The 17,049-nt window shown below is 47.7% G+C and overlaps 1 protein-coding gene and 1 non-coding gene across 2 annotated transcripts in view; both read left to right on the top strand.

Moving 5' to 3' along the window:
- Positions 1-847: 847 nt before the first annotated feature.
- The window catches only part of LOC137364975 (histone H2B-like), a 35,973-nt gene continuing 19,771 nt past the window's right edge, over positions 848-17,049 (top strand). The window contains exon 1 of the mRNA XM_068027847.1: positions 848-985. Within this exon, the coding sequence (XP_067883948.1) occupies positions 848-985 (138 nt within the window). The remainder of the gene's footprint in view (positions 986-17,049) is intronic.
- Positions 13,747-13,829, top strand: trnal-uag (transfer RNA leucine (anticodon UAG)). The gene has a single exon. It is a non-coding gene; the product is annotated as a tRNA-Leu (tRNA).

Raw genomic sequence — 17,049 nt, 5'->3', positions numbered from 1 at the left:
GCTTCAAGCAGCCCTATTGTCACCTCTTTCCTTCTACACTACAGCGCCCAGGTACACATCGCACAGTGACAAGGCCGAAGCTTTGTGAGCTCGGGGTTTGGTCCCTCACTTCCAGCCCCTTGGGAGGAAGGGTTTAAATGAAGTCCCAAAGGGCATCAACAATAGGAAGGAGACATAGTGAGAGAACATCATTTCTTTCTTCCGTGTGACACCAAACGCAACCCTATCCATCTGGAATGTACATTCACCCGTGAATCCCTCAGTGAATCTAGGTGCTCTTCTTAAATCTTTTCCGGGTGCTCCTACGTGGTGCTCCCCCTGCTCTGTCAGCTGAGGTGGAGACAGGCTGCTGACCTTGCTGCCCCATGGCTTGGGATGACATTGGTGGCCGTCCTCTGGCTGCCTGAGGCCTGGAGGGCCCCGCACACTGAGGGCCTCCTGCACAGGTACAGGGACCCCCTCTGTCATCGAGGATGATGGAGGCACTGGCATCACTGGTGTCACTGGCAGAGGGACTTTCGAGCTACTGTCCATACCAGGAGCACGCTGAGAGGAGACCCCAGATGTAGCAGACAGCTGCTCCTCCCCCTTATGAGACACACTTGTACCTCCCTGCTGACCTGAGAGGGATGTGGACCTGGTGGAGAATTCAGGTGCCTCGTCCCCCCTCTCACCTTGTCACCGCTGGATGGAGCTCATGAACAAAGTGATGGAGTGCAGGTCTGCGCACATCTCCGGCAGCCACTGATTGGTCTGCTGGATCTGGCCCTCCATGAGAGTCACCAATCTCTCAATGGAGGAAGCCAGACACACCCCCATCAGAGACAGTGCAGCACCCAAGGCCTGGATGGGCTCCTCCATCGCCCTTGTTTGGGTACACATAGCCTCTGGAAACTCTGCCAGATGTTACCTGACCTCACGCTGCAGTTGCAGTATTTCCCGTGTTGCTGGTGACACCAGAGGCATGTCATCAGCCTGGGGCTCAGTATGGGCCTGGCCTCCCACAGACCGCCAACGGTCAGTGGCCTCGGCTGTCACAGCCTCCGTCAGCTGCCCGGGCCTGTCTGTGATGTGCTCATCAGTTTGCGTGAGCGTTTCTGTTCTTGTAGAGGGTGCAGGGGAATGATGTGATGGTGCACCATCTGAGGCTCCCTCCTCCTCCTCAGACGTGTCCGGCTGTCTCCCAGTCTCTCCAGCTCTTTGCTTTTGTCATTCATCTGGGCCTTCATGAGAAAACAGGAACATTGAAGGGTTAGGGTCTGCCCATCGTGACATTCCAACCACCCCTACTGTGCAGCTCCATTGATGCACTGGTGAACAGATGTGCAGTGTGGCTCCTTTGCAGCGGATGCTCCCTTGTGCCCCAGGAGATGTTCACTCACTCTCTTGGGTAGGTGTCCCTGTCTCTCCATCAGCTATGGAGCAGCTGTTTTGCTGCCCTGCCTGTTCCATGGCCTCCTCCTCCATCGGGATGAGGACATGGAGATAAGGCATCCACCGCCAGTCTTGACACACTCTTTCCGATTGTGGGATGTCTTCTCCTGCAGCCACTATGATGAACAAAGTTAGTCTCCCAGCGGGGACAAGCCCAACATCTCTGATGGTGATATTCCAGCAGTCCATGATGTGGACACACACATGCCTCCTGCATGCGGCCCCTCTTGAGCGACTGTGTGAGGTTATACAATGACTGACGTGTGCCTCGCGCCAAGATGCAGCCAAGCCTCAGGCAGCATGTCCTGCTGCCCTTCCCCAATACACATGACTGGGTGGTCACTCCCTTTCCACCAAACACTCCCTCTCACTCTGCCACATGCAATGTCCAAAGGGTCCAAAGTGTTTTGAGTTCTCACCTGAGCAGCCTGGATCAGGTCATTGACCCACTTACTGCACTGGATCCATGTCCTGGGGGTGAACCCACGTCTGCTGACCTCACCGACTATCTCCAGCCAGCTTTGCTTGGTCAGGTGGGCAGGTCTCCACCTCCCATCCCTGGGGAAGAGGATCTTCCACCTTTCTCTTGCCACCTGGAGGAGAACCTGCAGGGAGGCATCGATAAACCGTGGAACCATGGTCACTGCAGGCTCGCATTGAGCTCCTCACCCATCAGGCAGCAGAGGCAGCAGAACGGGTCCTGGGGCATCAGAGGCAGCAGAACGGGTCCTGGGACATCAGAAGCAGCAGAACGAGTCCTGGGGCAGCAGAGGCAGCAGAACGGGTCCAGGGGCATCAGAGGCAGCAGAACGGGTCCAGGGGCATCAGAAGCAGCAGAACGGGCCCTGGGACAGCAGAGGCAAAAGAACGGGTCCTGGGACAGCAGAGGGCTCTCAGGAAGACACTCCTTTAAACCAGGCAGCAGTGAATGCAGGGCTGGCAACCCTTTAAATATGGTGCCAGCATCTGACGTTGTGTCAGATGTCGGTGCCATCGGCACCTCGTTCCCTGCCTCTGGTCCTTGTTTACATAGGCCCCACGCCTCCCCTTCATTAATTGGTTGGCTGCTCCGTGATCGGAGTCGGTCGGCCACATATCACTCGTGTGGTGACGACACCCGCTTCCGGTGCCTCTGCCGAGAGCCACACCGTTAGTTTAAAATTCAGCCCATGGGGTCAAGAGTGGAAAATCTCCCCTCTGATTCTCTCTGCTTAAAATGAAGGAGACACAAAATTAAAACTGATGAAACCAGGGATTGTATCCTGGTTCTTCAATCTAGTGTTCTCCCAACTGAGCTATTCCATCCTCACTGTGAACTCATCTTCATTGGAGACAAATATAACTCCAGGTGGAATTTCCCCACCCGTTCATTCCTCACTTCAGGGGAATGGGACCCGACCAGATCGTGGAACTCAGATTATGTTAATGTTCTGCTCTTGATATCTTGTGTTTGAGACACTTTTATTCAGGTTCATGGAAAAATTCTTCCATCATCCCTTCTCCCACATTCTCTCTCTCTCTCTCATTCATTCTTTATTCCTCACAGTCCAGAAAGGGTTAGGAATCAGAGCTCACTCCCGAACCATCTGCACACAGACCTCTGTCTGTTACCCTGTTTGATCCAAGAGACCAGTCAATAAATTACACTCTTTATAAGCACAGAAAGCTGCCTCACAGTGTTGGACACAGAGTTAAATACACTGAAGTCTTTTGAAAAAAGTTCATCTTACGGGTTGTGTTACTGAGCCCACAGAGCAGGACGGGCCCAGGCTCCAGCCCCAGCCCAGCCTGTGCTGTGTCAGCTGATGTCACCTGGTGTGATACTGAGCCACATGGAGCAGGAAAGGGCCTGGTTGTACTCATGGCCTGTGTTGAGTTCACTGAACCCACCCAATGTGGCAGGAGCCACACAGAACAGAATGGGCCCAGGCTCCTTCCTCAGCCTGAGGAATGATACTTCTTCTCACACGGTGTTGTACAGAGCCTCACACAGAACAGGGAAATCACAGGCTCCACCCCCGGCCTGTGGTATTTTACTTTGTCACTCCTGGTATGGTACGGAGCCGCCAGAACAGGAAAGATCCAGCTTCCATCTCCGGCCTGTGCTGAATTAGCTGATCTGACCTGGTTGGCACTGAACCACAATCAGGGGAGGATGGGCCTAGGCTCCATGGCCTGTGGTGTGTTAGTTATTCTCATTTGGTGAGGTACTGAGCTCCATATAGATCAGGAAGGACCTGTGCTCAGTGAGCTGATCTCACCTTGTGTCGTCCTGAGACCCACACACAGAGCAGGACGGACCTAGGCCTAATCCTCAGCCTGAGTTTGATTAGCTGATCTCATCCAAAAGATTTTGATAAGGCTCCACACAAGAGGCTTCTCTACAAGATGAAAGTCCCTGGTATCAGTGGTAATATATTGATCTGGATTGGGAACTGACTGGCAGGACGTAGGCAGAAAGTAGTTACAGATGGATCTGGATCTGTTTGGAGACCAGTTCCCAATGGTGTCCCACAGGTATCGGTGTTGGGACTGTTGCTCTTTATTATTTTTATTAATGATCTGGATGTAGGTGCCGGGGGCACCATCTGTAAATTTACAGATGATTTGAAGATCTGTGCTAGTGTTCAGACTGTAGACGATGCTCGACTGTTTCAGGCTGATCTTAATGTGTTGGGAGATTGGGTTCATGACTGGTAAATGATGTTTAATTTGGGTAAGTGCAGTGTTATTCATGTGGACAGGGCGAATGCTCAACATTCATACACCCTTCAGGGAAAAACATTAAAGCAGGTGGAGAAAGAAAATAATTTTGAGCAGAGATCTGGATGTTCTAGTGCACAGATCTCTAAAGGTACAGCAGCAATGCTGTGAAGTGATAGCTGGAGCAAATAGAGGGTTGGGCTGCATTCAGAGGATAATTGCATATAAGATGAGGCATATTCTTTCATGGGATGTGAGCGACACTGGCAAGTCCAGAATTTGTTACCCATCCCTAATTGTCCTTGACAAGATGGCGGTGAGCTGCCTTCTTGAATTGCTGCACTCCATGTGGTGTAGGTACACCCACAGTGCTGTTAGGAAGGGAGATCCAGGATTTTGACCCAACATCAGTGAATGAACAGCGATATATTTGCAGATCAGATGGTGTGTGACTTGGAGGGGAGCTTGCACATGGTGGTGTTTCCATGCATCTGCAGCGCTTGTCCTTCAAGGTGGTGGAGGTCTTCGGTTTGGAAGGTGCTGTCTGCGGAGCCTTGGTGAGTTGCAGTCGTGCATCTGGTAGATGGTACACACTACTGCCACTGTGCGTCAGTGGTGAAGGGAGTGAATGTTTAAGGTGGTGAATGGGCTGACAATCAAGGTAGCTGCTTTGTCCTGAACAGTGTCGAGTTTCCAGAGTATTGTTGGAGCTGTACTCATCCTGGCTTGTGCCTTGTAGATGGTGGACAAGTTTTGGAGAGTCAAAAATCATAGAATTGTTACAGTGCAGAAGGGGGCTATTCGGCCCATCGTGTCTGCATAGAATCATTGAACATAGAAAGTTTACAGCACAGGAAGGCCAAATATCGGGCCACCCAGCGGAATCCCATTGTCCAGCATTTGGACCGTAGCCCTGCAGGTTCAGGCACTTGAGGTGCACATCCAGACTCCTCTTAAATGAGTTGAGGGTTTCTGCCTCAACTACCCTTATAGGCAGTCAGTTTCAGACCCCTCGCACCCTCTGGGTGAAACAACGTTTCCTCATCTCCCCTCTAATCGTTCAACGAATCACTTTAAATCTATGCCCCTTAGTCATTGACCTCCCTGCTAAGGTAAATAGACCCTTCCCATCCACTCTATCCAGACCCCTCACAATTTTATACATTTCAATCAAATCTCCCCTCAGCCTCCTCTATTCAGCCCCAGCCGATCCAATCTTTCCTCAGAGCTGCATTTTTCCAGTCCTGGCAACATCCTCGTAAATCTCCTCTGTAACCTCTCTGGTGCAATTACATCCTTTCTGTAATGAGGTGACCAGAACTGCACACAGAACTGAAGTTGTGGCCTAACTAATGATTGATACAGTTCCAGCATAACCTCCCTGCTCTTATATTCTATACCTCGGCTAATAAAGGAAAGGATTCCATCAGCCTTCTTAACCAACTTATCAACCTGTCCTGCTACTTTCAGGGATCTGTGGACATTCACTTCAAGGTCCCTCACTTCCTCTACACCTCTCAGTATTCTCCCATTAATTGTGTATTCCTTTGCCATGTTTGACCTCACCAAATGCATCACCTTGCACTTCTCCAAGTTGAATTCCATTTGCCACTTTTCTGCACACCTGACCAGTCCATTTTCCAGCTCTCCTAATGAGCATTTCACCTCGTGCCGAGAGCTGAATTATTCATTGCAGAATTCTCACTATCTGTTTTACCCTTGTAGCCACAGTATTTATATGAATGGTCCAGTTAAGCTTGTGTCAATGGTTACCCCCAGGATGTTGATGGTGGGGGGATTCAGCGATGGTAATGCTGTTGAACATCAAAGGGAAATGGTGACATTCTTTCTTGTTGGAGATGGTCATTGCCTGGTACTTATGTGGTGTGAATGTTACTTGCCACTTAGCAGCCCAAGCCTGAATGTTGTCCAGGTCTTGCTGCTCCTGGACACGGACTCCTTCAGTATCTGAGATGTCCCCAATTTGTCCTTTTATGAAACCTTGGTCAGGACTCACTTGGAATATTGTATCCAGTCTTGGTCTCCTCACATGATGGGTGATATTGAGGCTTTTGACAGGGTACAGAGGAGAGACATTAAACTAATTCCAAGTTTCAGACATCTTGGTTATCAAGTTAGACTAAAAGAGTTGGGACCCGACACCTTAGAGAAACCTAGACTGAGGGGTGATCCGATTGAGGTTCGTAAGTAATGAAGGGTCCAATTTAGCATGGGAGAGGAGTCATAATTGTATATTGTAAACGGCCAGATGTCACCCGGATCACATTAAATTTCATTTTCAGCAATGGGTTAATGAACCAGGATGGCCGAGTGGGTAAGGTGCTGGACTTGAAATCTAATAGTTGTATGTTGTGTGTGTTCAAACCCCACTCCTGGTATCTGTGCTTACAAAATGTTTCTTGTTGTTTCCCTGACTTTTGCCTTGCACCATCATCTCTTCTGTCATTTAATCACTCCTGCCTTCCAACCGATCACAGCTTCCTATTATTTGCCCCAGCACCGTTCCTTGTCACTGCTCTTGCTTATAAGCTGGTAAACCTTGAACTTAATCTCCTCTGTACCCTCACAATGACCTTCTCGTCTTTCCTGAACTGTGGTTCCTCACAGGATCCGCTGCCTCTCCGACTCCCCTCCAGGTAACTGAAGGCCCTGAGCCTGAGTCTTGCTTTATACGCTTGCTGGTAGTTGAGTCCTTGCATGTCCAGACTCCTCCAGGAAGGGCTTGCCATAATCTTCCAATCTTCCCTGGATAAAGGGATTGGAGAGTGGCAAATGACACCCTTATTCAAGAAAGGGTGTAAGGACAGTCCAAGCAACTCCATGCCAGTTAATTTAATATCAATGCTGGGTAAGGTTTCAGAAATGATAATCAGGGAAAATATCAATGGACTTTTAGAGAGGTTTGAGTTAATTAAGGATATCCAGCATGGATTTGTAAAATGCAGATCATGCTTCACTAATCTAATTGAATTTTTTGATGAAGGAGCAGAGAAGTATGATGAAGGAAATGCAGTGGATGTTGTTTCTATGGATTTTACGAAAGCATTTGATAAGGTATCACATAAAAGGCTGGTTAACAAAATTGAGGCTCATGGAATAGGAGGGTCAGTGTCCAATTGGTTAAAAAATTGGATTAAGGGCAGAAACATGCAAGTTGTAGTAAATGGTTTCTTTTCAGACTGGGGGATGGTAGACAGTGGTGTTCCCCGAGGGTCAGTGCTGGGATCACTGCTTTTCTTGCTATGTATAAAATATGTGGATCTTGGAATACGGAGTAGAATCTCAAAATTTGCTGACAATACCAAAATTGGAGGTGAGGCAAACAGTGAGGATGATATGAACCGCCTGCAATAGGCCATAGATAGGCTAGCAGAATGAGCAGAGAGGTGACGGATGGAATTTAATACTGTTAAGTGTGAGGTGATGCATTTTGACAGAAGGAATAGGGAGAGGCAATGTATACTTAATGGCACAGTTCTAAAGAGTGTTCAGGGACAGAGGGACCTGGGGATGCATGTGCATCGATCTTTGCAGGTAGCAGGGCATATTGAGAGAGCAGTAGTAAAATATATGGCATCTTGGGCTTTGTACAAATATACAAGCATACGAACATATGAATTAGGAGCAGGAGTAGGCCACTCGGCCCTTAAAGCCTGCTCCACCATTCAATAATTTCATAGCTGAACTGATGACCCACATTTCCAGCTACCCCTGACCACCCCCTTGCTTATCAAGAATCTATCTACATCTGCCTTAAAAATATTCAAAGACTCTGCTTCCACCGTGTTTTGAGGAAGAGAACTGCAAAGACTCACAACCCTCTGAGAGAAAAAAATTCTCCTCACCTCTGTCTTAAATGGGCGACCCCATATTTTTAAACAGTGACCCCTAATTTTAGATTCTCCCAGAAGGGGAAACATCCTTTGTACATCCACCCTGTCAAGACCCTCAGGATCTTATGTGTTTCAATCAAGTTGCCTCTTACTCTTCTAAACTCTGGCGGATACAAGCCAAGCCTGTCCAATTTTTCCTTGTAAGACAGCCCACCATTCCAGGTATTTGTCCAGTAAACCTTCTCTGAACTGCCTCCAATGCATTCACATCCTTCCTTAAATAAGGAGACCAGTTCTGTAGACAGTACTCCAGATGTAGTCTGACCAATGCCCTGTATAGCTGAAGCATAACCTCCCTACTTTTGTATTCAATTCCCCTCGCGATAAACGCGAGCATTCTATTAGCTTTCCTAATTACGTGCTGTACCTGCATACTAACCTTGGGCGATTCATGCACCAGGACACCCAGATCCCTCTGCATCTCAGGGCTCTGCAATCTCTCACCATTTCGATAATATACTTCTTTTTTATTCTTCCTGCCAAAGTGGACAAGTTCACACTTTCCCACATTGTACTCCATTTGCCAGGTTGTTGCCCACTCACTTAACCGATCTACATCTCTTTGTAGCCCCCATATAAGAACATAAGAAATAGGAGCAGGGGTAGGCCATTCAGCCCCCAAAGCCTGCCCCACCATTTAATAAGATCAGGGCTGATTTGCCCCAGACCTCAACTCCTCTTTCGTGCCAGCTCCTCATAGCCCTCAACTCCCCAATATTTCAAAAATCTATCTACCTCCTCTTTAAATGCTTTCAGTGATTTAGCCTCCACAACTCTCTGGGGTAGAGAATTCCAGACATTCCCTACCCTCTGAGAGAAGAAATTCCTTTGCATCTCAGTTTTAAATGACTGTCCCCTCATACTGGAACTATGTCACCTACTTTGAGATTCCCCCACTATTGGAAAGATCTACCCTGTCAAGCCCCCTCAGAATCTTATACATTTCAATTAGATCACCCTTATTCTTCTAAACTTTAATGTATAAAGGCCTAACTTGTTAGCCATTCTTGATAAGTCAACCCTTTCTCCCAGGAATCAGCCGAGTGAATCTCTTTTGACTGTATCCAATGCCAATATATCCTTTCTTAAATACGGGGACCAAAACTGTACACAGCACTCCAGGTGTGGCCTCACCAACACCCTGTACAGCTTTAACAAGACTTCCCTATTTTTAAACTCCAGCCCCCTAGCAATAAAGGTCAAAATTCCATTTGCCCTCTTAATTACTTGCTGCACCTGCATGCGAACTTTTTGTGTTTCAATCACAAGAACACCCAGATCCCTCTTTTTTGGAGTCTCTCTCTATTTAAATAATAGTCTGCATTTTGATTCTTCCTACCAAAGTGTATGACCTCACACTTTCCTACATTAAACTCCATCTGCCAAGTTTTTGCCCACTCACTCAACCTATCTATATCCCCTTGCAGATTCCTTATGTCTTCATGACAACATGCCCTACCTATTTTTGAATCATCAGCAAATTTGGACATATTACACTCTGCCCCCTCCTCCATGTCATGAATATAGATAGTAAATAATTGAACCCCAAGCACTGATCCTTGTGGCACTCCACCAGTCACATCCTGCCAATGAGAAAATGGCCCATTTATGCCTACTCTTTGTTTCAAGGAATTGGTAACTCGAATGTGCATCATCACTTCAGGAAGTGATGTCATACAGTATGTGACAGAGTAGGAGATGGGATGATCCCCGGTAAGATGTGCCTGTAATACTCTTCTGTAAATTGTATATAGTATTGTCAGTCTTCAATAAAAAAGTCAAATTATTTGTTGCCGTTGATCAGTGTGTGATTGGTAAGTCTGTGTGAAGAACAGGGGTTGGCAACATGTCTGCACATGGACACCAGTGTCCACGTTAAAACAGTTCGGTCCGTGACTGATAATTTCAGGGATGAGAAATTTCCCAGTGGCTTCTTCTTCCAGACCAGTCTGACTTTCAATCAAATCGCAGCCGTCAGTTTCACAGCTGACAGGTCCTGCGAGCAGAGACAACGTTTCAGAACCTCGGACAAGTTCGGAGCTTTCCGGCAGTTCTGATTTCATTGAAAAGCCCTCCAGAAAAACCCGAGCTTGTCCGAGTTTCGGAAGTGCTGTCTCTGCTCAAAGCACCTGTCAGCTGTGAAACTGACGGCTGCGATTTTTTAACAAAGACTAACCAGAAAGCTGAGAGTTCTCGCTCTCTGCAACTGTCAGAGAGAGGGAGAGAGAGAGAGGAGAGTAAGAGGGAGAGAGGAGACCGGGGGTGGGTGTCGGCAGAGAGAGAGGGGCAGAGAGAGAAAGGACAACCTGAAAGGTTTACCCCGTATCCTTAGATTATGACCCCTGGTTCTGGACTCACACCCAAATCCCATGAACGAATAAAAAAAGTCACAACTGTGATTGGCTCTTGTAGCGGACTCTGGTAAACAGACAATATTCGGAGCGCCGGCCCCAGACTGTTTAACACTGACTGAGCTGAGAAAATACAACTCACCCCCGAGAATCCGCAGCACAGACCGAGCGGAGAGGAAAACCTGTCCTGGGAACTCTACATTCAGGGAACAGTTTGTCCTGTGAATATGCAGATGTGAATATTGTGGAAGAGAGATTGTATTAAAGGGGAGGGCGGGTTAGTCTGAAGCCATTGTGTTTGTGGGTCCGCTCTCATCGCCGGATTTCAGAGTAATTCTTGTGTAAAATCAAATGATTTTCCAGTCAAAGAACCGCCCTGCTCCCTGCTCAGCCCCAAAGTGGGAATTCGGGATCATTTTTTTTTTATTTCAAGATTTCAGTTGAAAAGTAGAGAACATGTCAGCGAGGGGTGAGAGAGGGCGGTCAGTGCAGCAATAAAACCAGGTTAAATGGAAAATGGAGTCCTCAATCCAAGTGAAAGCTTTTCAACAGCAAACATACTGGAGTGAGAGACAGGAAAGATCTAGTCTGGAAGTCTAGAGTCTCTGAATTTCAATGGAATTGGAGAGTTTGTGAGGAGAGAGAAACACAGAGAGACAGCAGGAGCCGAGAGTTGACAGCAGCTTGTCTCCACCCCGTCCTCTCTCTGCCTTTAAGTTGCTCTGTGCCGCCATCACCGGCTTCATTTCTGACCCAGTTCACATTGACAGAGAGAATTTGTGCAGAGTCCCGGACATGACCGATAGTGCAGCCGCCCAAACGGCTCCTCCAGCCGCCGCCGCCGCCCAAGTCAAGACCCCCAAGAAGAAGAAGGCGGCTCCCCGGAACAAGCCAGCCGGTCCCCCGTTGGGCGAACAGATCCTCAAGATTGTGCCGGCTTTCAGCGATCGCAAGGGGATGTCCCTGGCCGCCATAAAGAAGGCTCTGGGTAGCAGCGGTGTCGATGTGGAGAAGCTCAGGACCCAGATCAAGCAAAGTATCAAGAGGAATGTGAACAAAGGCTCCCCGGTGCAGAGCAAGGGACAGGGAGCCTCCGGCTCCTTCAAAATCAGCAAGAAGGAAAACCCAGGGAAAAGTGGGAAAGAAGGTGAAGAAACCAGCAGACAAGAAATCTTTAGTGAAGAAACCAGCAGACAAGAAATCTTTAGTGAAGAAACCAGCAACCAAGAAATCTTTAGCGAAGACACCAGCAGATAAGAAATCTTTAGTGAAGAAACCAGCAGATAAGAAATCTTTAGTGAAGAAGTCAGCAGCCAAGAAATCTTTCATGAAGAAACTAGCAGACAAGAAATCTTTCATGAAGAAACCAGCAGACAAGAAATCTTTAGTGAAGAAACCAGCAGACAAGAAATCTTTAGTGAAGAAACCAGCAGCTAAGAAATCTTTAGTGAAGAAACCAGCAGCTAAGAAATCTTTAGTGAAGACACCAGTAGACAAGAAATCTTTAGTGAAGAAACCAGCAGACAAGAAATCTTTAGTGAAGAAACCAGCAGACAAGAAATCCTTCGTTAGAAACCAGCAGACAAGAAATCATTGGTGAAGAAACCAGCAGCCAAGAAAGTGACAACAAAGAAAGTAACAGCCAAGAAAACGAGCAGCAAGGCGGCGGCAACGCCAAATAAGGCGGTGAAGAAAGCAGCGCTTCAGAAAAAGTCTCCTGCGAAGAAGGTCAAAAAATGCAAGAGTGCGGCGGGCGGAAAGGCGCTGAAGAAAGTGCAGACATGGAAGAGCAAGGTCAAGCCGAAAGCAGTGAAGGCTCAGAAAGCAGGGTCTGGAAAGAAGTGAAAGAGCGCGGGAAACTTGTAAATATCTGAACACAAAGGCTCTTCTCAGAGCCACCCACATCTCTCAGGAAAGAGCTGATCCCCTGATCAAATGATCCCTGTCCCGGCCCCGTCTGCAGATTCCACATGGAAATGATTTGGAGTAAATCCAGGATCCCTGGTGACTCGCTGACATCCCCTCCACCCAGCCCTTATCCCACTCTCTGTAATAAAACAGAAGGACGTCCGGCCCTCACTCTAACTGGAGATGTGTTCGGTGTAGTCTCAGTTCACAAATTCAGGGGGAGAGTCCTGTAAGGTTGCTCGGTCACTCTGACTGAAACCGCCAGTTCCCCGGGGCTGCAGCCACTGACACTGCGGGGAGAGGATCCCCGACTCTATCCCGTCGCCGGGGGAACAAACAACTTTGTGTCCGGAGAATAGGGAGGGCCGGGGAGAAGGTACATATTAAAGCGCTGCAGTGGTCTCAGCTCCTGTGTGTGCACAACTCTCACTGATTCCGTCCTCTGGGAACAGTGCGGTTGAAACAGATCAGGTTAGGAGAGAAACACACAGCCCGAGAATGGCCTCTTTCTTCCTGCAGTTACTCTGTTCTGGGAGCAGATTCTCATTGAGAAGCGGCGCTCAGATCACCAGAGAGAAAAAAAAACACAATTCAAACTGTCCAAATGAAAAACAGAGAATTAACCCGGACACTTCCATTATTAAATTAATTCATCAGCTCCGAACCAGTTCCCGTTAATGTACCGGGATGGTCTCGGGATTTATCAAATCGAAGGCAGCGGGATTTATTAAATTGTTGATTGTACACCCTGTAGTTCACTTCTTCACTTAACTGGAGGGGGAGATGTGTGAGCAGAGAAACAGAGCGAAATCCAGAGAGGGAACTGAAAACACACCTGGACAGATGTGAAACAGGTCAATCCACTGTTCCAATAACTCCATCACTGACTCCCTCCTGACAGTAACTGGACCTTTCACAGAGACTGTGGGTGGCTCTGAAAAGAGCCTTTGGGTTATTAGATGACATTTTGGCCGCTTTACTTTTTCTGGGAGCTCTGAGCGCTGGTTTTCTTGGGCAGCAGCACGGCCTGGATATTAGGCAGTACCCCGCCCTGAGCGATGGTCACCCCTCCCAGCAGCTTGTTGAGCTCCTCGTCGTTGCGGACGGCCAGCTGCAGTTGTCTGGGGATGATGCGGCTCTTCTTGTTGTCCCGGGCTGCGTTCCCGGCCAGCTCGAGGATTTCAGCGTTCAGATACTCGAGCACAGCAGCCAGATAGACCGGGGCTCCGGCACCCACACGCTCATCATAGTTACCCTTTCTCAGGAGCCTATGAACACGGCCCACCGGGAACTGCAGTCCAGCCCGGGAGGAGTGAGACTTGACCTTGGCCCGAGCTTTCCCGCTGGTCTTTCCTCTTCCAGACATTTCCACAATCTCACAAATACTTTCACAAAGAATGAATAATTTCCTTAGCATTAATAGCACATCACCGGCAGTCAGGATGGCCGAGCGGTCTAAGGCGCTGCGTTTAGGTCGCAGTCTCCATTGGAGGCGTGGGTTCGAATCCCACTTCTGACAAATTGTGTTTTGACTGAACTGGAGGCGTTTGGGAGCAGCGGGACAGAGCAAAGAGAAAGCATGAAAGAACATGGACAAGCAAAATAACAATGGACCCAAAGATGTTGCATCAAAACATTCGAGTAAGAGGCAACTAAGCAAACAGCAGGGCACAGAAAAGATCAAAAATGTAACCTTTGTATCGGGGTGGAAGATGTTGCCAATATCCTTAATGAATACATTCCTGTCTTCTCAAATGAGAGGGTGATGCAGATATTGTTATGAAGGAGGAGGAGTGTGAAGTATTGGACGTGATAACTTAAGGAGAGAGGAAGTCTTAATGGGAGGAGCATCCTTGAATGTGGATAAATCACCAGGACCAGATGAAATGTACCCCAGGCTGTTGACAGAAGCCAGGGAAGAAATAGTGGAAGGTGTGACCATCGTTTTCCAGAGGATTGGAGGTCTTGTAACGTTGCAATAAGAGCAAAATACCACGCAGATCAAGCATGGCTGAGCCTTTAGAGTAGAGAAACAGGGCTGAATTCCCTGAACCAGTGCTACAGCTTTCAGAATAGAAGGAGCCTATACAAATCTGATGGGTTCCACTTAAACAAAAGAGCTGGAGGTGTTGACAGGCAGAACAGATAAAATGTGGAGGAGTGTTTGAAGCAGATTCTGTGTGGTTACTGTAGTTGTACTATGGAGTTATTTCAAGGAGGTGATTCTGAATGTAATGGATCAACGTGGACCCATCCAAGGCAAAGGCACACTGAAAGTGGCAACACAGGTGGATAAGGTAGTCAAGAAGGCATACGGCATGCTTGCCTTCATCGGTCGGGGCATAGAGTATAAAAATTGGCAAGTCATGTTGCAGCTGTACAGAACCTTAGTTAGGCCACACTTAGAATATTGCGTGCAATTCTGGGCGCCACACTACCAGAAGGACATGGAGGCTTTGGAGAGGGTACAGAGGAGGTTTACCAGGATGTTGCCTGGTCTGGAGGGCATTAGCTATGAGGAGAGGTTTAAAAAACTCGGATTGTTTTCACTGGAACGACGGAGGTGAAGGGGCGACATGATAGAGGTTTACAAAGTTATGAGCGGCATGGACAGAGTGGATAGTCAGAAGCTTTTTCCCAGAGTGGAAGAGTCAGTTACTGGGGGACATAGGTTTAAGGTGCGAGGGGCAAAGTTTAGAGGGGATGTGCGAGGCAAGTTTTTTACACAGAGGGTGGTGAGGGCCTGGAACTTGCTGCCAGGGGAGGTGGTGGAAGCAGATACGATAGCGACGTTTAAGAGACATCTTGACAAATACATGAATAGGAAGGGAATAGAGGGATATGGGCCCCGGAAGTGCAGAAGGTGTTAGTTTAGGCAGGCATCAAGATCGGCGCAGGCTTGGAGGGCCAAATGGCCTGTTCCTGTGCTGTACTGTTCTTTGTTCTTTGTTCTTAGCTTCCCTGTGGTCCAGCCTGGTTGAATGGAACTGAAGCAAACAAATCATCCGGAAGAGGAAAAGATATGTAAGGCCATGAAAGCACAGAATTCAGATGGATGCAATACCAGATGGTATGGCAAGAGTGTAAAACAGCAACAGACTGGTGAATAAAACTTTCCCATTGAATAAGACAAGAGAAGAGAAGGGTAATAATAGTGTCAGAGGTGAGTTGTGATACTATTCACATTCTACCTTGATCTGAATAGGACTGTTGAAGGGAATGATTGAGAAGAATAGAGGAGAAATGAAAAGAAAGGAGAAATAAACAAAAGGTCTTTTGATTTTAGAATGCTTGTTTTTGGAAATGACAGACTGTAAAGTGTGTGTGTCAGAAGATATAGAGCGAAGTTGGGTATGACAAGATCACAGGAAAGTTGTGCCCTGAGACAAGGTGTGTGTTGACAGGAAAGCTGCTTTCTTTTGCACAATATGTAATTTATTCATAAAATTTGTGCAATTACATTGCAAAGCAGTTCAAATTTAATATTACATAAGGTACAATACAGATCAGTTTCTTTCAATAAAGTACATGAGGTATCTCACTATCCCTGCCTGCACAGGTTATATTTACAGTATTTACATTACACATCAAACATTCTCTGGTGCAAACAGCCCGAGGGGATTTACACAGGTTCCAGCCTCTCGCTGCACTCGGGCCTTAGACTGTCCCCTTTCTATTGAGACTCCATGGTGGCTTCCCCAAACTTTAATGCCGTCCCACAGCACATAGTCTTGGATGTTGCAATGTGCCAGTCTGCAACACTCGGTCATGGACAGCTCTTTGCACTGGAATACCTGTCCCACGGCCGGGCTCGTTCTTAACAGAGATCATTTCAAATGAACATTTCCTAAATCCGTGCTTTCTCTCTCGCAATAAGAGAACAGGATGTCTGGCAGATTCAGTGTGAGACGATAACACTGCCGGGTAAAGGCCGCTTTCCTACTCCAATCTTAACACAGGAGATTCCCCAAACAGCTGCAGTAAGGTGCTGTAAACTGCTGGAAGCGGATGTGTGTGGAAATGGTGATGTTACTGAGGAGGTTTCTTGGTATAGAATGGACTATGTTTAGGTGGGAATATTACTGAGTGTTAATTGTAGCGGGACCATATTTAAAAACTCTGGCTTTCTGGAAAGCCTTGACTATGAAGGTCGAGTCTGGAAGGGTTTGCGTGGAGAGCTGGGTTTCGGTTCTACTGTTAATAAAGGGTTTGAAATTGGCAACCCGGAGGAAACTGGAAGTGGAGCTGAAAGATGAGGGGCCGTTCTCTCTCTGTCTGTCACTCTGGGTGTCTCCTTCATTCTCGCTCTCTGTTTAATCTTCACTCTTGTCTCCTCCCCTCCCTGCTCTCACTCTGCCTTTCTCAGCCAGGTCCGGGCGGCCTGTAAAAAAAAGGAAGCTGACGAAATCAGTCTCTTTAATTGTGCACTGATTTGAGGCAAGAATTATCATGGTGGCTGTGGTGGGGAAGAGACGGTCGCCCACCTTCTCCTGGAATGTGTCTTTGCAAAGCAGGTGTGGAAAGGGATGCAGTGGTTTTTGTCGAGGTTCATCCCAAGCAGCTCGATAACACAGGAGTCTGTGCTCCACTGGCTGTTCCCAGGGACGCACACCAAGACAAACATCAACTGCTGCTGGAGGACTATCAAATCGGTGAAAGACGCCCTTTAGTCTGCCTGAAACTTGCTGGTCTTCCAGCGCAAAGAGTTGTCCACCACCGAATGTTGCAGACTGGTACAT

This window comes from Heterodontus francisci, unplaced genomic scaffold (genome assembly GCF_036365525.1).
Source record: "Heterodontus francisci isolate sHetFra1 unplaced genomic scaffold, sHetFra1.hap1 HAP1_SCAFFOLD_43, whole genome shotgun sequence".
Classification (NCBI taxonomy): domain Eukaryota; kingdom Metazoa; phylum Chordata; class Chondrichthyes; order Heterodontiformes; family Heterodontidae; genus Heterodontus; species Heterodontus francisci.
Note: the sequence above shows the minus strand (reverse complement) of the source record. Positions and strands in the feature narration are given on the sequence as shown.